Raw genomic sequence first — 23,833 nt, 5'->3', positions numbered from 1 at the left:
TAAATGACGTCGCTAGGACGTCATTGGTTTCGACGTGAACGTAAATTACGTCCATCCGTATTCGCAAACGACGTAAAATTTCAAAACTCGGCGCGGGAACGATGGCCATACTTAACATTAGCTACGCCTCATATAGCAGGGGTAACTATACGCCGGAAAAAGCCGAACGCAAACGACGTAAAAAAAAGCGCCGGGCGGTCGTTCGTTTCTGAATCGGCGTAACTCCTCATTTGCATATTCCTCACGTATACAAACGGAAGCGCCACCTAGCGGCCAGCGTGAGATTGCAGCCTAAGATCCAGCCTTACACCTGTCGGATCTTGGGGATATCTATGCGTAACCTGATTCTATGAATCAGGCGCATAGATGCGACGGCCGGACTCAGAGATACGACAGCGTATCAGGAGATACGCCGGCGTATATCTTTTCTGAATCCGGCCCATTGTCGATAGGTAAGCACCAAGACTGTTTTTTTTAATTGACGAGTACAAGTATCGATACTTTCGGTCAAGTACTTGCCAGTTACCAAGCACTAATACATCGAGGTGCGACTTGCGTCCATACAAAATGAATGTGCAAAAAAATAGGATTTTTTGTACTCGCCATAAAATCCTTTTCTGCGTTGTCCATGGACGGACACAGCTCCTTAAATCTTGACATTTGTGTTATGTTCCTGTTCATAGGAGAGGACTCCTATGAACAGGAACATAACCCAAATGTCAAGATTTAAGGAGCTGTGTCCGTTCAAGGACGAAAAGAGAAATTAGCACTGCAAAGTTTCGCATAGGGATTTCAGCCTGGGTTCACACAGGAGCGGTGCAGGAAAGTGCGAGTTGCACCACATTCCTGTTCAAAAGGCATGCGATTCTTTGCAGTGCGACTTGTGCTCATTCATTTTGTCTGGGTGCAAATCGCACCGCAAAGTATCGGTAGCATTTTCACCAGTACTCATGAAGATACTCTGTTACCAGCACCAATACTGGTATAGGTGCATTCCCAATAGTCGATATTCTTCTGCTAGTTGCTTGGCTGTTATACTGATCTCTTGGTTTCTGCACTTTTAAGGTTAACCTCCTTAGCAGTAATCCAGAGTGTGGCTTGGGGTGAATTTTCAGTACCAAAAGTGGTAACCCCGCGCCACACTCGAGATCGCAGGATCCAGACAAAAAGTTACTTACCTTGTCCCCAGGATCCTGCAATATCCCCCCCGCTGTGTGTGTGCCCCGTGTACTCCACTCGATTCACAGTGCCGAGCTCCGTTCCCTGCGAGTGTTGCGACACACGGCGCCAAATTCAAAAAGTAAAACAAAAACCCTATCTTACAGATTACATTACTGAATCAAATCATTCCACATCCCCTTTGTCCCTAGTGGTCTGTCCAGTGTCCTGCATGCACTTTTATATTATAAATACTGTTCTTTCTGCCTGGAAACTGGAGATTGTCCATAGCAACCAAAAAGCGTCATTTTACGTCAAAAACATCGATAGTAAATTAGAATCACTTGCAGAATTGATCGATAGTGATTTGTGGGGAAATTTGTCATCGAACACGGAAAGTAATGACAGCGACAATTCTGAAACGGAGCAAATTTCGGTGTTTTTGATTTGATTACATTATTGAATAATTTTTCTTATTATTTGTTTTTTTTATAGACATTTATTATATTATAATTTAGTGTTTCAAACGTTATCATACCCGGGATGTCTACTAGACTCTTGTTCGACAGATTTAAGTGAGTTATTCCTAAGAATTACAGGCCTACAATATAAAACGCCAAATTTCCATGCAAAATAATGTATCGCTTTTAGCAACAAAAATCTGACATAATCATACCGCCGGGGAGGTTAATGACCCGTTTGCTTATGGTCAGTGACTAAGTAACCAGCAACAGCAAGTCCTCAGGTTTCTCTCAGATTATCTTTAAAGTGGAGTTCCAGGCAAAAAAATCAATTGTCTCAAACAATTGATCCCGCCCAGCGTTTTTGGATATTTTTTTTCTTCGAGACTTCCGTCCTATGTTGCAGTGGCAAGGTACGTCACTTCGGGTTGCATCCGGCCCTCCTCCTTCCCCCTGCTGCCTTCTAGGACCTGTGTGTGTGTGTCCCACAAGATGACAGGACCATTCGAAGGCATCACTGCCGGTTTCCCTTACTTGCAATGCGGGTGTTCCGTCAGAATCGGCGACCTGTCAGATTAGGTAACGGAAGTGACGTTCCATCAGCTGCGCATGCATTCCATCATTACCAGCTTTGCTCATCTGACGGAACACCAGCAGTCAGAAGAAGGCAGCGGACATCTTGGTACACCCAGCTAAAACTTAAATTTCACGGTAATTTTAGCAATAAAGTGAGCGTATATAAAATATACTATAGCACCTGTGATGCCGTTTGGATGCTTAATTTTAAAAGCCTAAAAAGGTTTAGCGCTGGGCAGTGCGGGGTGTACCAACATGGCCTCCGCCACCTTTCTACTGCTGACATCCAGCTTCTTTCAAAATGTAACATCCAAACACCTTCACCAATGTCAATATACTATATTTCTATACGCTCACTTCCATTGCTAAAATGAAATTACTCAGAAATTCAAGACTCAGCTAGGTGTAGCAAGATGTCCGCTGCCTTCTTCTGACTGCAGATGTTCTGTCAGATGAGCAAACCTGGTAGCACTGGAACGCATGCGTAGCTGACGGACCGTCACTTCTGTTACCTAATCTGACAGGTCGCCGATTCTAAGGGAACACAGGAGCCTGCACCTGAAGCCAATGAACAGATCGGATTGGGGTGCCGACATCGCTGGCTCCCTGGACAAGCGTCCTTATATTAAAAGTCAACAGCTGCAGTATTTGTAGGTTATGACTTTACTTTTTTTTCCCCCCCAGGCTGTAACTCCGCTTTAAGAACTGGATGGCATTGATTTGATGTCAGTTTGAGACACTTGGATCCATAAGCATCAATGACAGGCGATTTGACTTGTTGTTGACCATTCAAATGTAAAACCAGTTTATAGCCAACAAAAGCTCCACAGCTCAGACACTGACTGGGAGGAAATCCTAGAGAACACAAACAGTCTCCCCCAAAATGTCAGATTGCTTAACACAATTATACATATTACATCAGGCATACATAAAGGAATTGTAAAGCTTTGTTTTCTTTCCTATAAAAATAATAAACATGTTATACTTACCTGCTCTGTTGCAGAGGTTTTGCACAGAGCAGCCCCAATCCTCCTTTTCTTAGGTCCCTCTTCAGTGCTCCTGGCAGCTTGCTATGGGGGCACTCAAGCCGAGTCACAGCACGGTGTGTCCATTAACCACTTCCCGCCCGGCCTATAGCCGATTTACGTCCGGGAAGTGGTTATGAAATCCTGACAGGACGTTCTAGAACGTCCTGCAGGATTTCATGCCGCGCGCGCCCGTGGGGGCGCGCATCGCAGCGATCGGTGATGCGGGGTGTCAGTCTGACACCCTGCATCTCCGATCTCGGTAAAGAGCCTCCGGCGGAGACTCTTTACCACGTGATCAGCCGTGTCCAACCACGGCTGATCACGATGTAAACAGGAAGAGCCGTCGATGGCTCTTCCTCACTCGCGTCTGACAGACGCGAGTAGAGGAGAGCCGATCGGCGGCTCTCCTGACAGGGGGGGTTCGCGCTGATTGTTTATCAGCGCAGCCCCCCCTCGGATCGCCACACTGGACCACCAGGGATGCCCACCCTGGAGCACCAGGGTGGGCAACCTGGCAAAAATCAGTGCTGCCACACCAGTGTCCATCAGCGCCACCCCAGTGTCCATCAGTGCCACCCCAGTGTCCATCAGTGCCACCCCACAGTGCCCATCCATGCCCAGTGCCCACCTATCAGTGCCCATCTGTGCCACCCATAAGTATCCATCAGTGCCGCCCATGAGTGCCCATCTGTGCCGCCTATGAGTGCCCAGTGCCGCCCATGAGTGCCCAGTGCCGCCCATGAGTGCCCAGTGCCGCCCATGAGTGCCCATCAGTGCCGCCTATGTGTGCCCATTAGTGCCGCCTATGTGTGCCCATCAGTGCCGCCTATGAGTGCCCATCAGTGCCGCCTATGAGTGCCCATCAGTGCCGCCTATGAGTGCCCATCAGTGCCGCCTATGTGTGCCCATCAGTGCCGCCTATGAGTGCCCATCAGTGTCGCATACCAGCGCCGCCAATCAGTGCCACCTCATCTGTGCCCGTCAGTACTACCTCATCGATGTCCATCAGTGCCATCTCATCGGTGCCCATTAGTGCCGCCATATCAGTGCCCGTAATTGAAAGAGAAAACTTATTTACAAAAAAATTAACAGAAAAAAATAAAAATGTAATTTTTTTTCCAAATTTTCAGCCTTTTTTTAGTTGTTGCGCAAAAAAAAAAAAAAAAAAAAAAATCGCAGAGGTGATCAAATACCACCAAAAGAAAGCTCTATTTGTGGGGAAAAAAGGACGCCAATTTTGTTTGGGTACAGTGTAGCATGACCGCGCAATTGCCATTCAAAGTGCGACAGTGCTGAAAGCTGAAAATTGGCTTGGGCGGGAAGCTGCGTAAGTACCTGGTATGGAAGTGGTTAAGATACAGAGCCCCGTCCCCTCTCACGATTGGCAAATTTACAGCAATAAAAAAAACAAAAAACAATGGAGCCACTGCTGTGTCTCAGCCAATCAGGAGGGAGACTCTCGGACAGCTGAGACGCACGTTGACATAGATGGACAGAGAGGGACCTCAGGTAAGTATTAGGGGGGCTGCTGCACACAGAAAGCTTTTTATCTTAATGCACAGAATCAGGGTGGATTTGATTTAAATCAACTCGATTTAAATCATAATTTTTAAAGAGCAACTGTCATTTCTGTCCAGCAGAAGCTCCTCCTTCTCCTCTGACCCACTGTTGACTCAACAGTTCCATTCACTTTAATGGGACGGCTGGTGATGCAGCAGTGACACAACAAAGTGAGGGACGTGGCGGTAGCAGGTGAGTGGATGCCCACTAACAGGCGCTGCCATGATGGACCTGAAATGACAAGTGCTCTTTAAATATAAGGACTTATTCTTAGGCCTCATGCACACTGGACGTCAAAATAACGTTATAAAAAACGCCAGCAGCTTTGCAGTGAGTTTTTCAACTTTTTTCAATGTTTCTGCAATAGCGTTTTTAGCGTTTATTTTTTAATTTATTATTATTTTTTAATGGATCAAAAATGTTAAACGCTGGTGAGTGAAGTTTTTGAGCGTTTGTCGACGTTTATCAGCGTTAGAGCATTTTTACAGCTGAAAAACGTCTCTCAGAACCCACTAGTTTTTTTTTTTTTTTTACTGCTCATAAACGCCACTGCCCAAAACTGCTGATAATAGCCTATGTGTGCATGGACACATAGGATAACATAGAGAGTTTAACAACTGTAGAAAAAAATTTCTACAGAAACAAACTGCTGTAAAAACGTCAAAGCCAGGTACTGGCCCCCCCACCCCCCTCAAAAGATGCCAAAATGTGGCAGCGGAAGAGGGGGCAGGGGGTGCAGACAAGCGGAGCTTCCCCTTTTTGGTGGAGCTTTGCTTTAATTTGATATCATTATTCTAAACAGATAGAACTTTCTTTTGGTGGTATTAATTTATCACCAATCGCTGTGAGAGGAAGAGGTTCAAAGACTGCAACATGCAGCCTTTGTTTACAAGCGTAATCACTGTGATTGGTCATAGCGATCACATGGCACAGGGCCAATTTCATTGGCCCTGTACCCCAATCTATAATTCGCCACGTCTGGTCACAGGGTGCGCCGCTGAGCGCCCTAGAGCCATGCACGACAGGGGAAGACTATATGTATACACCCTCATGCTCTTACGAAGGCACAGCCCAGCCATTTGTATGCAATGACTGGGTGGGAGGCAGCTAGAGTATAACGGCACACACAAACACAAAAAAAAATAATAAAAAATAATAATGGAGTCTTGAATTGGATAAAGTGCTTCTGGTGGCCAGACACTATGGGCTGGATTCAGGTAGATCGGCGCATTTTTAGGCGGGCGTAGCACATCTCATATGCGATACGCCGACGTAAAGCAGAGAGGCAAGCACCCAATTCACAATGCTCCCAACGTTGCGCCGGCGTAACGTAAATTAGTCGGCGTAAGCCCGCCTAATTCAAAGTAGGTGGAAGGTGGGCATGATCCATTTAAATGAAGCGTGACCCCATGCAAATGATGGTCCGAACGAACGGCGCATGCTCAGAATCATGTTTAATATACTCCCTAAGATACGACGGCTCAATACCTACGACGTGAACGTAACCTACGCCCAGCCCCATTCACGTACTACTACGTAAAATATGACGGCTGTTCCCTGGTCCATACCTTAACATGACTTACACCTGCTTTATGTGGCTTAACTATACGCCGGACGCAAGCCTTACGCAAACCGCGTATATTATGCGCCGGGCGCAAGTACGTTCCTGAATCGCCGTATCTCCCTCATTTGCATATTTGCAATGAGGCGGCCAGCGTAAATATGCGCCGAAGATATGCCGACAGAAGAAAGTTACGTTGGTCGGAGGAAGCCTATTTTCAGGCGTATCTAGTTCTATGGGCACGGCGCATAGATACGACGGCGCACATTGACACTTACGCGGCGTATCTGTAGATACGTCGGCGTAAGTGCTACGTGAATCCAGGCCTATGAAACCTTTGCCCATGTTACTAGTGTTACCTGGGGGTCCCCATAAGGGCAACTAATAAGATTAATGAAAAAGTTTATGAAACTCATAACTAGCCACTCCGACATTAGAAACTATAGCAAACGTTTTTGTATTTTTCTGGGATTGTAAGAATACTCATAACAGTCTTTTGAAGGCGAGGAGTACACGGAGGATTCTCCCTTACACCCCAATTCCTCTCACCATTCTCTTGGGCAAACCGGGATGCCTCTAGAAACGTCACCTCTCGCTCTGCTTCCAGATCCTTCTTGTTGCCACATAAGATGATGATGATGTTAGGGCTGGCCAGTGTCCGGGCATCAGTCAGCCAGTTGGTGAGAGAATTGTAAGTCTCCCGGCTGCAAAAGAAAACAGGAGACAAGATTTCAGTTCTCCGTAAGCTGGCATTTCTCACATTACAGGGTAACCTACTGATAATGGTGCCAGCGACTCCCACATTACTAGTATACGGTCATTGCCAATGTATGCTCTCAGGTTCTCTTCCTGCAACTTCATAAATATTTTATTAGATAGCCAGATTCAAAGGAGTTGTAAAGGCAGAATGTTCTTTATCTTAATACTTTCTTTGTATGAAGATTAAAAAAAAAAAAAAAAAAAAACCTTCTGTGTGTAGCAGCTACAGGTAACTCTATATTAAAGGCTTACCTGTAGCTACCCAGGATATCTCCTAAACCTGCACCGTTTAGGAAATATCCATTGTCCCCTGCATGTTCCGATGTCATCAGCACATGCTCACTGGGGCAACCTGAAGTAACGACACCTATGTGCCATTGCTTCAGTCTGCGTGACGTTACCAGCGCATCCGGCCAATCACAGCGCTGGAGACGCAATACCCGGAAGTAACCCCGGGACGACATGTCGGCGGCCGAACGGGGAGACGTGGACCGCTGCAGGGGCTTTGATCTGAGGCAAGTAATACATGAGCCAGTATGCTATGCATACTAGCTCATTATGCCTTTGTCTTGCAGTTTTTTTTTACGTGGGGTTAACTTCCTCTTTAACCACTTAAGGACCGCCTCCTGCACATATACATTGTCAGAATGGCACGGCTGGGCACATGTACGTACAGGTACGTCCTGTACTAGTACCCAGCCGTGGGTCGCGGGCGCGCGCCCGCTCCGTTCCGAAGCTCCGTGACCGCGTGTCCCGCGGACCCGATCGCCGCTAGAGTGCGGCGATCGGTCCCCGGAGCTGAAGAACGGGGAGAGCCATGTGTAAACACGGCTTCCCCGTTCTTCACTGTGGCGGCGTCATCGATCGTGTGATCCCTTTTATAGGGAGACTCGATCGATGACGTCACACCTACAGCCACACCCCACTACAGTTGTAAACACACACTAGGTGAAACTAAACTCCTTCAGCGCCCCCTGTGGTTAACTCCCAAACTGCAATTGTCATTTTCACAATAAACAATGCAATTTAAATGCATTTTTTGCTGTGAAAATGACAATGGTCCCAAAAATGTGTCAAAATTGTCAGAAGTGTCCGCCATAATGTCGCAGTCACGAAAAAAATTGTTGATCGCCGCCATAAGTAGTAAAAAAAAAAAAAAAAAAAAAATTTATAAAAATGCAATAAAACTATCCCCTATTTTGTAAACGCTATAAATTTTGCGCAAACCAACCGATAAACGCTTATTGCGATTTTTTACCAAAAATAGGTAGAAGAATACGTATCGGCCTAAACTGAGGAAAAAAAAATATTTTTTTATATATTTTTGGGGGATATTTATTATAGCAAAAAGTAAGAAATATTGCATTTTTTTCAAAATTGTCGCTCAATTTTTGTTTATAGCGCAAAAAATAAAAACGGCAATGGTGATCAAATACCACCAAAAGAAAGCTCTATTTGTGGGAAGAAAAGGACACCAATTTTGTTTGGGAGCCACATCGCACAACCGCGCAATTGTCTGTTAAAGCGACGCAGTGCCGAATTGTAAAAACCCCTTGGGTCATTTAGCAGCATATTGGTCCGGTCCTTATGTGGTTAAATACTGTATATCAGGGATATGCAATTAGCAGACCTCCAGCTGTTGCAGAACTACAATTCCCATGAGGCATAGCAAGTCTCTGACAGCCACAAGCATGACACCCAGAGGCAGAGGCATGATGGGACTTGTAGTTTTGTAACAGCTGGAGGTCCGCTAATTGCATATCACTGCTGTATATTATTGTCATCCCACTGCTCTCACCCACCACAGTGCATCATACGATGTTACAAGAAGCCTGGCACTTTTCAGCAATCACAATAAGAAAAAGGTACAGATCCAGTACAGCCATGCGAGGGGGATAAGTGGGGGAGGATAGTTTGGGCAAAAATAAAAGGCTCCATTTCATTATGAATTGTGCAAATCTGCTAGAAGATGTGAACCTGACGCTCACATAAAGCGCAAGCAGTCAATTGGTGCAATGCACAACGTTTCCTAAAAGAAATCCAGCCTTTTTATTGAGAATGTGACTTCTTAAGCCAACCAGAGATGGATCAAAATTCCTTCTGAACCGTTTGAATTTCAATCCATCTATAGGCAGTAGGGTGGTCTCATGCGATTCTGCTGGAGAAGTCTCCCCGCCTGCAGAACACAATAGCGCTGCGGGACACATTCCCCCATCAACACTGAGGGCCCATGAACACTGGGCTTAAAAAAGCATTCGTTCTTTTGGTAGGGGGAAAAAAAAAAAAAAAAACGCTCAAATTGAATTTTTTTTACAAGCATTTAGTAAGTATTTCTTGAAGAAAACTGCTCCCAAAAACGCAAACCAGAAGGGCTTTTCTTTCCTGCCTCTAAATGCCGACCTTAAAATATGCCTTTACAACATCCTTATGTGCATGAACACATAGGACATCAGCTGTTTCTACAGGCAAAACACTTACCGTATTTATCGGCCTATACCGCGCACTTTTTTGCCCCTAAAATCAGGGCAAAATCGTGGGTGTGCGATATACGCTAATACTCGCTTCCCGCGCTGTGTTTTAACGCCGCCGCTGACATATACCGAGCGCAGTACACTCGGCCTGGCTCGGCTCCCCTCGCTGTTATGCGAGAGGAGCCGAGCGGGCCCGAGTGTACTGCGCTCGGTATATGTCGGTGGCGTTCAAACACAGCGCGGGAAGAGGGGATCGGCTCAGAGACAGCGCGGGAGAAGCAGGGAGGACACCACGAAGGCCGCAGACAGACGCCGGACCAGACAAGGCCGCCGATGGACGCCGGGCAAGACACCAAAACTGTAAGTAATAATAAAAAAAAAAAATCCAGGAATTTCACGTCTAAATTAGGGGTGTGCGCTATAGGCAGATAAATACGGTAACTCCTCCTCCCGAAGCAGCGATTTTTTAAGCCCAGTGTGCATGGACCCTGAACAGGTTGATGGGGGGAAACAAGCGATTTTCTTTCCTTCAACCCATTGTTGAAGGAAAGGAAAGAAAAAAAGCACAATGCATGATCTGCCTTACACATTTTTATTTTTATTTTATTTCCTCAGGCAAAGCAAAATGACATCGCAAAACTCCACATTCCCATTAATGAACGTGTGTGGATTTAAACAAGGATGCTGCTGCCATCTACTGGAGGAGTCATGATACTGACATACTGAAAAGCCAACTGTCTGACAGTTGACCCACTGGCTTCATACTGCAGTTCAGAAAAGTCAGAATTACATGTATGTCTCTGGTTGGCGTCTTACAGGATTGAAGCAAAAGGGTCAAAACAATAAGCAGCATTTTCAGGTATTTCTAATAATAGCCTCAAGCTTTCTCCCATGACAGGTTTCTATTATAGCCCAACTCGAGGTCTGGTGTTAGTCTGGTTTAAAACAGTTCCTTTAGGTCAAGCTGGCTCAAACAAACTATTTCCATTACCCAGCGCTTTATAAACTGTATGAAGTTTATGTCGTAGTGATGTATGCCACAGGTGCCTTTTAACATATTTTTACTGCTGCTGGGTGGCTCGGCACCGGGGGTGGTTGTCCCCCCTCGCCTGTGCCTGGCACGCTTTGGATACGCTATTGAAATCGATTACATTCAATGTCTATTTGTTACGACTGTACGTCTGTACCACTGCTTTGTTTTTATTGCCGAACAAAAAAAAAAATTGTTATTTAAATAAACTGTATGAAGCATCAGGTATGCTCACCTCCAGGACTTCTCCAGAGCTTCTCTCATCCTTTGGAACTCCCTACCCTAATCTGTCCGATCATCTCCTAATCTATCCATCTTTAGATGATCCCTGAAAATCTCCCTCTTTAAAGAAGCCTATCCTGCTTCTAACCAATACACCATTTTAACTTTCCCTATCAGCTCATCCCACACAGCGATTACCTTTTGTATCACTTGACCCTAAAGTATACAGCACTCTGTTCCAGCAGCAGTACGGGGACATTCGCTGAGCCCAGGGAACCATTCAGCATTGGCAGCGTTTTACCATAGAGATATGCGATAGCAAGATGGCCACGTAAGGCAGTCGGCAGTGCGATGCATACTAGCTCATTATGTCTTTGTCTTACAGGGTTTTTTTTTTATTTATTTAATCGGGTTTACAACCTCTTTAAGTGGTTAAAGTGGTAGTAAACTCACGTGGGCGATTTTTACCTACAAGCAAGTCTATAATAAAGCTTACCTATTAGATCAGGCATGTCCAAAGTCCGGCCCACGGGCCAAATGCGGCCCCCCCTGTTGATTTAATATGGCCCTTCTGGGGATTTGGATATATATATTGTTTGTGGCCCACGGTGCCACAAAAGATAAATACAGTATATATCGGCGCTGCTGTGGAGGGGACAGGACGAGCGCCGTCAGATTACATGAAGAGAATCTCCTGTTTACTCAGCAGCGTCTGTATTGGAAGTCCTGTCTCCTGGGATGCCATTGGACGACTGTTCTGTCTATCATAGGAGGCGGGACTTTGTATTAAAGAGGCCAGAGAGTAAACAAGAGATTCTCCTCCGTGGCTGCAGATGGGCATCGATCAGGCTGCACTGATGACAATGGTAAGGCTGCATTCATGGCACATGTGAGGCTGCATTGGTTGCAATGGTGAGGCTGCATTGGTTGCAATGGTAAGGCTGCATTGGTTGCAATGGTAAGGCTGCATTGGTTGCAATGGTAAGGCTGCATTGGTTGCAATGGTAAGGCTGCATTGGTTGCAATGGTAAGGCTGCATTGGTTGCAATGGTAAGGCTGCATTGGTTGCAATGGTAAGGCTGCATTGGTTGCAATGGTAAGGCTGCATTGGTTGCAATGGTAAGGCTGCATTGGTTGCAATGGTAAGGCTGCATTCATGGCATTGGTAAGGCTGCATTCATGGCATTGGTAAGGCTGCATTCATGGCATTGGTAAGGCTGCATTCATGGCATTGGTAAGGCTGCATTCATGGCATTGGTAAGGCTGCATTCATGGCAATGGTAAGGCTGCATTCATGGCAATGGTAAGGCTGCATTCATGGCAATGGTAAGGCTGCATTCATGGCAATGGTAAGGCTGCATTCATGGCAATGGCAAGGCCGTGCATGTTATACACCGATAAATATGGTATATCCAAATAACACGCCCAAGCTCATCCTTAGACCCCATTCACATCTAGGCGTTTTTACGCCTGTAGCGCTACGCCGCTGCCGCCAGAGGGCTGAAAACAGATGTCCCTCTATGGAGATGGTTCACATCTCCACGCCGAACGCCTGTCCCCTGCCGCGTGAAAAAAGGTCCCGGACCTTTTTTTCAGGCGTCTTCGAGCGTTCGGCTAGGAGATGGCAATCATCTCCATAGAGGGGGTCATCTTGGGGCACATCTAGGCGGACAATACCGGCGTTTTGTCGCCGCAAATCGCGGTACAAAACGCCGCTATTTTTACCGCGCTTTGCGGCGACAAAACGTCGCGATTTCGTCCGCCTAGATGTGAATGCAGCCTTAGTCCTGAGCAGCGCTCTGGGATTCATTGAGGCCACAAAAGAAATATATACAGTATATCCAAATAACACGCCCAAGCTCATCTCTTCCCCACACACAGCCACAAAGCCAAGAGAATTCTTGTTGGGCAGTGTATTAGTGCTCAGACGAACACACTTAGACCGAATTTTAATGGTTCAAAGAATGTCAGGCAAAATGGTCGGCCCTCACGCATGTTCACTTCATCAAGTCTGGCCCTCTTTGAAAAAAGTTTGGACACCCCTGCTATAGATACAGTAAATATCTAATAAATGTGCACCGGGGCACACACACTGGGCTCTGAATGGATTGTGCCGATAACCGGCAAATCCTGTTTACACTGATCAGCGGTGATTGGACACAGTTGATAACCTGGTAAAGGGCTGCTGTGATTGGCCCTTTACCCTGATCAGTGATTAGCTGTGCCTGAAGGACACAGCAATCACAGCAATCAGAGAGCTCCTGATGCGCTCCCTGGGGGTGTGTGGGGAGGCAGGGTCCTGGGAGGACATCAATAGACACCCTCCTGGAAATGTGCGACTGCGCTGTAGTCCAATAGCTTGGTCAAGAGGTTAAACTGCCCAGGGCCCATTTTTTTTGGTGCAGTTTACTACCACTTTGTCAGTCGATTATGTTCATCTAAATCTACTACTACAACAACACCACCCTTACCACAGTTAAACAATGCCGCTGTACAAGGGTGACTATGCTGCTCCTCAACAGTGAAAGAGTGAGTGTAGCCACCCAAAAAAAACAAAACTAAAAAAGATTTTATGGGATTAGAGCAGTGCCAAAAATAGAAAAATGCTTACGTAGAAATCCATATATACGTAAGCATATTTCTATTTTTGCCACTGCTATATTCCCATAAAATATTGGTTCGCCCCCATATACTAATCAGGGATGAGTTGCCAGATATAGCGCCGTCACCTGGTCGCAATCCTATACACCCCAAGAAGGGACATCTGTTACTGCCAGGATCACCAGGTGAAAATAAAGGGGAACAAAAAGCCTAAAAAATACTAATACAGCCATGTATGTTTTTAGGTTTAGATATGCTTTAACCACTTAAGACCCGGACCAAAATGCAGCTAAAGGACCAGGCATTCGGCACTGCGCCGCTTTAACTGACGTGCGACGTGGCTCCCAAACAAAATTGGCGTCCTTTTTTTCCCACAAATAGAGCTTTCTTTTGGTGGTATTTGATCACCTCTGCGGTTTTTATTTTTTGCGCTATAAACAAAAATAGAGCGACAATTTTGAAAAAAATGCAATATTTTTTGCTATAATAAATATCCCCCAAAAATATATAAAAAAAACTATTTTTTCCTCAGTTTAGGCCGATACGTATTCTTCTACCTATTTTTGGTAAAAAAAATCAAAAAAAAAAATCGCAATAAGCGTTTAATTGATTGGTTTGCACAAAATTTATAGCGTTTACAAAATAGGGGATAGTTTAGTATTATTGCATTTTTTTTTTTTTACTACTAATGGCGGCGATCAGCGATTTTTTTCGTGACTGCGACATTATGGCGGACACATCGGACAATTTTGACACATTTTTGGGACCATTGTCATTTTCACAGCAAAAAATGCATTAAAATTGCATTGTTTACTGTGAAAATGACAATTGGAGTTTGGGAGTTAACCACAAGGGGGCGCTGAAGGGGTAAGTGTGACCTCATCTGTGTTTCTAACTGTAGAGGGGTGCGGCTGTAGGTGTGACATCATCGATTGTGATTCCCTATATAAGGGAACACACGATCGATGACGGCGCCACAGTGAAGAGCGGGGAAGCTGTGTTTACACACAGCTCTCCCCGTTCTTCAGCTCCGGGGACCGATTGCGGGACTCCAGCGGCAATCGGGTCCGCGAGTCCCGCGGTCACGGAGCTTCGGACCGGCTGGGTATTATACAATCACGTATAGGTACGTGATTGTGCCCAGCCGTTCTATTCTGACGACGTATATCGGCGTTAGGCAGTCCTTAAGTGGTTAAACAAACTAATAACACATCCTACATATATAAATCTGATATATTGTGGAGGGGATTTACTACAACTGGAGCACACAGAATCTAGTGCAGCTGTGCATGGCAGCCAATCAGCTTCTAACATCAGCTTGTTCAATTAAGCTTTGGCAATAAAACCTGGACGCCGATTGGTTACTATGCAGAGCTGCACCAGATTCTGTATGCAGCAGCTTAAAGCGGGAGTTCACCCGAAAAATAATTTTTAATATTAGATTGAGGCTCGTTTTGTCTAGGGGAATCGGGTGTTTTTATTTAAATCGAAGCAGTACTTACCGTTTTAGAGAGAGATCTTCTCCGCCGCTTCCGGGTATGGTCTTCGGGACTGGGCGTTCCTATTTGATTTTACAGGCTTCCGACGGTCGCATACATCACGTCACGAGTAGCCGAAAGAAGCCGAACGTAGGTGCGGCTCTATACGGCGCCTGCGCACCGACGTTCGGCTACTTTCGGAAAATCGTGACGCGATGTATGCGACCGTCGGAAGGCTGTCAATCAAATAGGAACGCCCAGTCCCGCAGCCCATACCCTGAAGCAGCGGAGAGGATCCATCTCTAAAACGGTAAGTACAGCTTCGATTTAAAAAAACAAACACCCGATTCCCCTTCACAAAACGAGCCTCAATCTAATGTTAAAAATGTAGTTTTTGGGTGAACCTCCACTATAAGTAAATCTCCCCCATTGCGTCAGCGGGGAATGACTCAGATTGATCACAAGTGTCTTTATAATTCACATAAACAGCATGTGACATGTTCATGTCCAAAGCTTGTCAGCAACCATATGACATTGAGAACTGTACCCAGAGCAGTTAATGATTGTCTTTTTGTTGGGCCAATACCAAACAGCACACAGTAAACCCCAAGAACAAGTCTGACCAGAGTGTTTGTATACAGGGCGGGTCCAGCTGAGACACCGCGTCTCCTGGGTGCACAAAGCTGGTTTAAATAACCTTTCCGATGGAGAAACACTTATCCGAGAGACGATGACAAAAATATATATTATATATATATATATATATATATATATATATATATATATATATATATATATATATACACATACATACATATACACACACACACACACACACACACACACAAAAAATATATGCTATATGCTCACCTTGCAATGTCATAGACTAGCAGTGCCCCTGCTGCTCCTCTGTAGTAGCTGCGGGTAACAGATCTGATAAGAGGAGACAGGAATTAGCAAAGATCAAATCACATGTTCTCATAAACTGCCTCTGCAAACTCTGCATATCTTATGACCTTGCATCAATTATTAATGTTTATGAAACCCCCCTCCCCCAAGCAAGGCAGGGTTAGATCCCCCATCGGGACTTCATTGCTATGAGCTCATCAGCCAGATTTCCCCCGATCTGCAGTCCCTGTGTGCAACCCTGGGCTCTGCTGTGCCCTCTCTTACCCTTTTTGCTGCCAGAGACAGTTTTTGTGTTTTTTTTGCACACATTCAGGCCTGAAGATTGCATAAAACCCATAAACATAATATATTTTCTGAAGGCAGACACCCTAGAGCAGGGGTCTTCAAACTACGGCCCTCCAGTTGTTCAGGAACTACAATTCCCATCATGCCTAGTCATGTCTCTGAATGTCAGTGTGTTACAATGCCTCATGGGATGTGTAGTTCTACAACAGCTAGAGGGCCGTAGTTTGAGGATCACTGCTATAGAGAAAAAAATAGTGGTAGTTTCAGTTTTTTATGTCACACGACATTACCGCAGAGGTCTAGGAAACAGCCATTTCAGTAAAAAAGTTAATTTTCGGCCACACAAATGCAATAAATCACCATTTTTTGGGGGATTAAATATAAAAGATGAGGCTGAGTAGATAGATACCAAACACGTCAAACCAAAAAAATTGTGTGTGCTTGCAATGTGGCAACAAACCCAACAGTACCCTATATTTTCTATAGCCGACACTTTAAAGGCCCCCTTTAGGTCATCAGTTTAGCGTTATGGAGGTCTGGTGTTAGAATTGCTGTTCTCACTGCGGCGTGGGCTGCGATATGCACCATCTATATCGCAATCAACCTTTTTAAGTGTAGGCGCCCCCAACGGGTGCATTAACGTTGTACATGTATATATGTGGGAGTGGGGAGGCTCAATATTTTTCAGTGTAACTTACATTTTTTACAATTTACCCCCCCCCCCCCCCATCAAAAAGGCCCCTATGTGATGATTTTGTGGGGACAGGTTCTCTTTAATGAGACACCCTGGGTCTAAAAGGCAGGGGTGCCTGTTTTGAGGGGATATGAAAGCAATCCAGCGTCACCGTAGGCGCCAGACTGCTTTCATCTGACAGCCAGAAGTTGGCTTGTCAACCTTACAAACGCTGTCAGATATGTACAAAGTACGGACCCGACAGCGAAAGGGATAAAAGGGGAACATAAAACTCTTCATAGCAAAACACAAAAACTATTTGGTTCGAAGGATGATCTAAAATGAAGCAGCCAGATCCTAGATGACACCCGAGTCCTACCTAAACCTTTCCTGTCCAGCTGTATCCCAGATCTGGAGTTTCACCGATTTACCACCAACATTCACGATCCTGGATCCAAACTCCACACCGATCGTATGATTGGAATCTTGTTTAACTGGAAGAAATGAAGACACATTGGTTGTTATTCTTTAACCACTTGCCCTCCACCAACGTACATTTTAAAACTGCAGTCAGGCGGACGTGGAATCTGGAGCTTGGTTTTGAAACAGCCGTTTACCACCTGTATGCACGACGGTTGTCACTATCCTTAGACAGTGCATAGGAAAAATACATAGAGCCAATCAGAGTGGCTCTTTGCCTTGTGATCCCTGTGATAGCCTACCAAAAATGTAAACAGTTTACAATTGAGAGCCCTCCCCTTTATTTTACAACAAAGGATGGAGGATTTTATCATTGGAGGGGTCCTAAGAAGGAAAGCAGCTGCAGCTCTCTAGTGACTTGTATGCCGACACCTTCAATTGCACATTAACCCCCTCATCTCCATCCTATTACTGTATGTGACCTGCACACTATTAAACGCTTCCCCTCTTTCTGTGTATGATCTAGAAGTAATGATGTGCTGTATCTAGTGCACCATCTCCAATAAACCACTTCAATACCAGTTTGTATCTTCACTTTTCACTGCTTATGCGGTTAAAATCAAATGTACTTCTATCTAATCCGTGTCTGAGTAGCTTGTAATAGCATCATTGGCAAGAGAGTATATGGTTGGCTGCTTAAGTGGCTGTAAAGACTTTCAAGCATTCCCTTCATTAAAGTAGAGCTCCGCCCCAAAAATGGAAAGCTCCACCTTAAGGACTCGTCCCCCGCCTCTCTTGCACAATTGTCGGGGGGGGTTTACAGGTACTGGATTTTGACAGGTACTCCATCCCTTCCTCCTGCAGTGTTCTAGGCCACCGACAGGTCCCAGAAGAATGCATTCACCAATCACGTTGCGCAGCGCAACTCACGCATGTGCAGTGGGCACATGGCTGTGAAGCCACAAGCTGTCACAGCCAGGTGCCCATAGTGAAGATGCCGGCACCAGGCCCTGAAGACAGCAGGTGAGACTGAGTGGGGTGAGCACACCACTGGATTGTGGGACATGCGAGTGGCTATTTTTTTTAAAAGTCAGCAGTTAGTTTTTGTAGGTGCTGACTTTTTTTTTTCCACAAGTAGCTGAAACTCCTCTTTAAGGCAACAAAAAAAAACCCTCCCCTTCCCATTCCTGAACACTTACCTGAGTCCCCTCTAGATCCAGAAGTGAGCCCACCTACAGCAGTGATGCTCTCTCTTCCTGGATTCACAGGATACACTGAGAGCAGCGGAAGTTGTAGGCTCCTGCTGCTGTCAGTTAAATCCTATGCAGGAGGAGAGGGCAAGCCATGTGCAGCGTGTGTCTATGGACACACGCAGCCCAGCTCAGGAGCGTACACCACACGGGGGCACCCGCAGAAAGGAGTGGGGGACCGCCACTCTGTGCAATATCTTATTAGAGCAGGCAAATACTGTAGCTGCTGACTTTTAGTATAAGGACACTTGCCTGTCCTGGAATCCAGCGCTGTCATCACCCAAGCCAATTCTTCAATCAGCTTTGGGTCCAAGAGTAGGCATCTTAGCTAAGTGAAGCCAGCCAGTGTCTCACAGCGCATGCACTTTGTAAACTGTCCCGGGGAAGGAGGGCCCTAACTTCTGCTTGGATCACAGAGGTAATTCGACCAGAAGTTAGGTTGGGTACTTGTCAAAACCAGGTACTCGCTACTCCCCCCCCCCCCTTCTAAAAAATGTTAAGGGGGGGGGTAGAGGATGCAAATAAGCGGAACTTCCCCTTTAGGAAAAAAAAAATCATATTTTTTATATATATATATATATATATATATATATATATATATATATATATATATATATATATATATATATATATATATATATATATATATATATATATATATTATATATATATATATATATATATATATATATATATATATATATAATTATCACAGCCTTTAGAATCACTTTAAAGCAGAAATATGTGAAAGTACCAAATGTTAATAGTACTGGGTCTGAGAAACGCTTGGTTGTCCCATACCAAACCAACTTGAGATAATTGAGTCTTCTAAAAAAGCAGTTTTAGAGAGTTACACAAGTAAATGAGCGAGACACAAGCCTGGAAAACAGTTTATGCATTTATGCTCTACCTGCCATTATTCAAGCTGTTCATATCTTGTGTGCGATAATGGTTGTCCATGCAAAAATAAGTATTTGAAGTTTTAACAAATTTTTACCTATATGGAAAGCACTATTAATTTGTCTGAATTTTTTATCTTTTGCTGGGTCTGCTGGCTTTCGCCTGTTTTGGAGGGGAGTTAAAGGATAAGTTGACCTTTCAGGCAAAAAATAATAAATGCACAGGAAGAAAAATTTGCATTTATTACTTTTTCCATGGAAAGCATTGTACCTGCGATCAGGGGTGCAATGCCAGACTCCTGCAGACAAGTCCTGCAGCTTTCAGCCGTTACCTGTATATAGGCTGACTGTTTACAAGCTGCAGGGCTTGTGAATGAATTACCAGGCTGCTCATCAGTGACCTCCAAGTCCATTCAGAGCCACAAGCCCTCAGCCACAATGGCTAACGGCAGTTTGTAGTTTGTGCTTTCACAGGAAACGGATGACATGGCTGTGTGGGTGGAGCACCGCACGGCCATGTAATTTTCAAATAGTGACATCGGGCGCAGGGAGAAATTCCCACGCTTGCTGTCACTGCAGGAACATGTTAGACCCTACATACGGGTGAAATGTGTAACATGTTCCAAAAGGTCAACTTATCCTTTAAAGCGTAGGTGCAGCCGCGATTTATTATTTTTTTTTTTTAAAGTCAGGAGCTACGACTTTTAATAAGGACACTTAGTTGTCCTAGGCGCCTGCAATGTCGACCCCCTCCCCCCCACCCAGAGACTGATCCCTTGATCTTTGCAGGTCCTGGCACCGACATCCTCACCAAGGGAAACAGGAAGTGGAGCCTTGCAGTTTCACTGCCCGTTTCCTACTGCTCATACCCGATTCATGCTGCGCTTTATGAATGGGCGGCTGTTCTCTGGGATACACAAAGTTCCCAGAAGACAGTGCGCCCCATTCCCCAGAAGACAACGCAAGGAGGACAACCAGCCGCGGACTTACCATTTCTGGTAAGTAAAAATGTTTTTATTTATTTTTTTATGAAATTTTTCTTTTTAGGGTGGACCTCCACTTTAAGCTGTCCATACAATGTTGCGGTTTCCTGATGAACCGGACACAATTTGCTTAGTGTGAGCCAGGAGGAAAATTGGAAGTACAACAGCACCATCCAATCAGATTCAGCTGCTGTTCGGACATTTCAACAACTGGTGGGGACTGCTGTCAAAGCACAATAGCCACAGACGGAAGTTTGTCCATCCACACTGAAAATCTCGAGGTCAGGCATGGCCGGGGCACAAGATTTGTGTTTAAAAAGGGGAAATTTGTGGGGCTGCAGATGGCAAGTATTGTTCTAGGAGGGGAATTTTTTTTGAAGGGGTACTAAATGTGTCGATTTAGGGAGATTTATGTTGGGAGGGGGGGGGGGGGGGGGTTTGTGCATTATTGTTGTCAGTGAAGGAAGAGTGCCCCAAGGGCTGGATAAAGGCAAGCAAAGAGCCACATCCGGCCCCTGGGCCGCAATTTGGAGACCCCTGCAGTATTTGTATGATCATCTTTACCATTTGCCACCACTCTGAAGTGTGCCATGTGCTGAGAAGTGCTGGCTGTGGATTAACCCGGTTTCAAGGTGAACCCCTGATTTGACCTTTTATAATCTTAAGATCCTTCTCAGTTCTGTCGGCCCGGGTAATAGGTCAGTGCAGCGTGTCCAGTCCTGTCTCACTTATCACAGAAGTGGATTACAGAGTCATCCGAGTACAAGGAGTGGACCTTTGGAGCGCACAGATTTTTATATAATTGAATTGGCATCATCGCTCTTTTATGATTGAATGGATGTACCTTGGTCACGACGAGCTGCAGCCGTGTTCTGTACATGATGTTATTTAATTGCAGAGGAACATTCACTATAGGAAACTTTTTTAGATCATTTAACATGATGGAAAAGCCTCAGTTTTTACACACTTTGAGCAGCTGATTAATCACTTACGGAGTACGCACCTTATCTATCTTTTAATCCTCGCCTATGTTCCAGTAAAGCTGGTGTCAGGTTTCCTGTTTCAGGGGGTGGCTCTTTCTTGCACCCCCCAGAGTCTCACTTGCACACAGGGACTAGAACTGCATTTCTCTACATCAGTAGAAACACACAGCCCCAGAGCCTAGAGTGTCAATGTGCTCCCCCTGCTCATCCCTTCTGCAAGCTGATTGGCTGGAGACTGCATTGCTCTGTATTCCCTGTGGAGATTGGAAATTCAGGGAAGCAGTGCTGAGAGAGCAGGAGTCAGCATCATTGAAAGTTGTGAACTGCAAGTGCGTGCTGGGGAAATCATTTTAGTGGCAGTAAAGTAATTGTTTGGACTTGTACCTACAGGTAAGCCTATAACTAGGCTTACCTGTAGGTACATTGAATATCTTCTAAACTTGAATGCACCCACTGAACGGAGCCTGTGAAGTCACCGGCGCATGCGCTCTGAAGGAATAGTGTCCGACCTTCAGAGCTCCATGCCACAGCAGATGGCTCTTTAGCTCATGCACGGGAGTGATGTCCTTGCAGCCCCTCATACAGTCAGAGCCCACGATCCAGGAAAAAAGGCCAGGGGAAGAAGGAAACCCTGTCAGCGGTGACAGCACGCCGACGGAGGGCCTCGTTCTAAGGTATTTCATAATGTGATAGTATGTGTTGCATACCATCACATTAGGCCATTGCCTTTGCATGGGATTTTTTGCCAGCCGTGGTTCACTACTGCTTTAAAAAAATAGTTTATGGGAGAATGAGTATTTTATTGTATTAATGCGTTAAAGTGATACTAAAGGCTCTGTTTTTTGAAAAAAAAAAAAAAAAAAATGAATTATACTTACCTGTACTGTGCAATGATCACACACAGAGCAGCCCCTTACTGTCTCATCTGGAGTATTTCGCAGGTGCTATCCATACTTCCTTTTTGTAGGCGTCACCATAGCAAGCCATGTGCCATCAGGGTGCCCACGTGTGCTCCACTACTGAGCCAGGTTGTGTGCATCCATAGATGCGCACAGTGCAGCCTGGCCATGTCCTCTCTCCCTCCTCACAGGATTTGACTGACAGCAGCAGGAGGAGCCAATGGCTTCCACTGTTCTCAAGAGTCTCCTGTGAGACCAGGAAGAAGGAGCAACACTAAAGTTGGCAAAGCACCTGCCCACACCCTGCCCCGATCCCCCATTAGGGCAGCAGGATCTTCTCCCCGCACCCACTGTCACAATTTAAAAAAAACATTGCCATGTGGGCTCTGCCCGCACAGCCACGTCATTTCCTTCACAGAGTTCTGTGAACAAATGAACTACAAGTACCATCTTCCACCTCGGCAGACAGCTTGTAGTTCTCAATAAACTGCGAGGATGCTGGTGAGTGCTCTCGTAGTTCATTGATCTTCTTGGACTTCAGTGACTGTCTGCCCGTAGAGGAGGTCTGGGCAGACAGCTGTACTGACAGTCTGCAGGAGGCTGACACTGCAGCCATGATATGCTGATCATGGGTGCAATGCTCTGAAGACTCCTAATAAAGAAATGAAAAAAAAAAATACTTTTTTTTTTTTTTGAAAAAGTAGATCCTCAGATAAACAGCATTAGGTTATGATAGCATTTGCCATCACTAGAGAATTATCTTAACATAATAATTAGTCTGTGACCAATGTAAATAATTGTGAATACTTACATTTGCTTTCAATGAACTGGTGCAGGAGGCAGGACTTCCCTGTTCCTGCACTACCAATGACCAGGAACTTGAATAGAAAGTCTGAAAAAAAAAAAAAGAAACACACCAATGACAGGCAGTCCACCAAGGGAATTCTTTTTGGTATATTTTTCAGATCAGCATATAAAAGATGTGAATACTGTGCAATGATACAAGCCCATGGGCGAATTATGGAGGTATACAGGACCTAGTTGACACCTGGGTATAGGAGCACCAGAGACTGGTGAGCCACTGTTTGTTAAGAGATTGAAGGCTTTGTAAAAAAGAGCGTGATGTCAGATTACAGTGCGCAGGATCTCGTATTTTCACTATTTGTATGTTTTGTGAGCAATAAAAACCTTTTTTTTTTTTTTTATAATCCAAAAAAAAAAAAAGAAGAAGAAGAAGAGCATGATGGTACTCCAACCTCTGATGAAGCCTTGACTTGTGGGTGTAACGTGGAGACAGGCGCATGTCGTCATCGCCGGTCGAGGGATGTGGGCTGATCCAGACTCCATGGTCGTGATGACACAGAGCCTGGACCGACTGTGACATCAGCCCGTTCTCACTCCTGTGATCCACATTAATTTTCCTACTTGCTGATGATCTTAGATGTTTTTTTTACAAATGTTACAATAGTATTGTTCTGTGTGTTCCTCCACAAGCTGACCTTAAAGAAATAAGGCCAACGATCGTTTGTGGAGGAGCACACAGAATAATACTATTGTAACATTTGTAAAAAAAAAAATCTAAGATGATCAGTAAGCAGGAAAATAATTCCATTTACAGAATTTTTAA

General features: G+C 45.1%; 1 protein-coding gene across 2 annotated transcripts in view; it reads right to left on the bottom strand.

The window, feature by feature from the left end:
* The window catches only part of RAB4B (RAB4B, member RAS oncogene family), a 40,944-nt gene that overhangs the window by 6,979 nt on the left and 10,132 nt on the right, over positions 1-23,833 (bottom strand). For both annotated transcript variants that reach the window (XM_040323178.1, XM_040323179.1), the window contains exons 2-5: positions 23,018-23,098; positions 17,152-17,266; positions 15,776-15,838; positions 6,894-7,048 (exon numbers count right to left, since the gene is read on the bottom strand). In XM_040323178.1, coding sequence (XP_040179112.1) covers positions 6,894-7,048; positions 15,776-15,838; positions 17,152-17,266; positions 23,018-23,098 — 414 coding nt within the window. The remainder of the gene's footprint in view (positions 1-6,893; positions 7,049-15,775; positions 15,839-17,151; positions 17,267-23,017; positions 23,099-23,833) is intronic.

Source organism: Rana temporaria, chromosome 9, assembly GCF_905171775.1.
Source record: "Rana temporaria chromosome 9, aRanTem1.1, whole genome shotgun sequence".
Classification (NCBI taxonomy): domain Eukaryota; kingdom Metazoa; phylum Chordata; class Amphibia; order Anura; family Ranidae; genus Rana; species Rana temporaria.
This window is presented reverse-complemented; position numbering and strand designations above follow the sequence as displayed.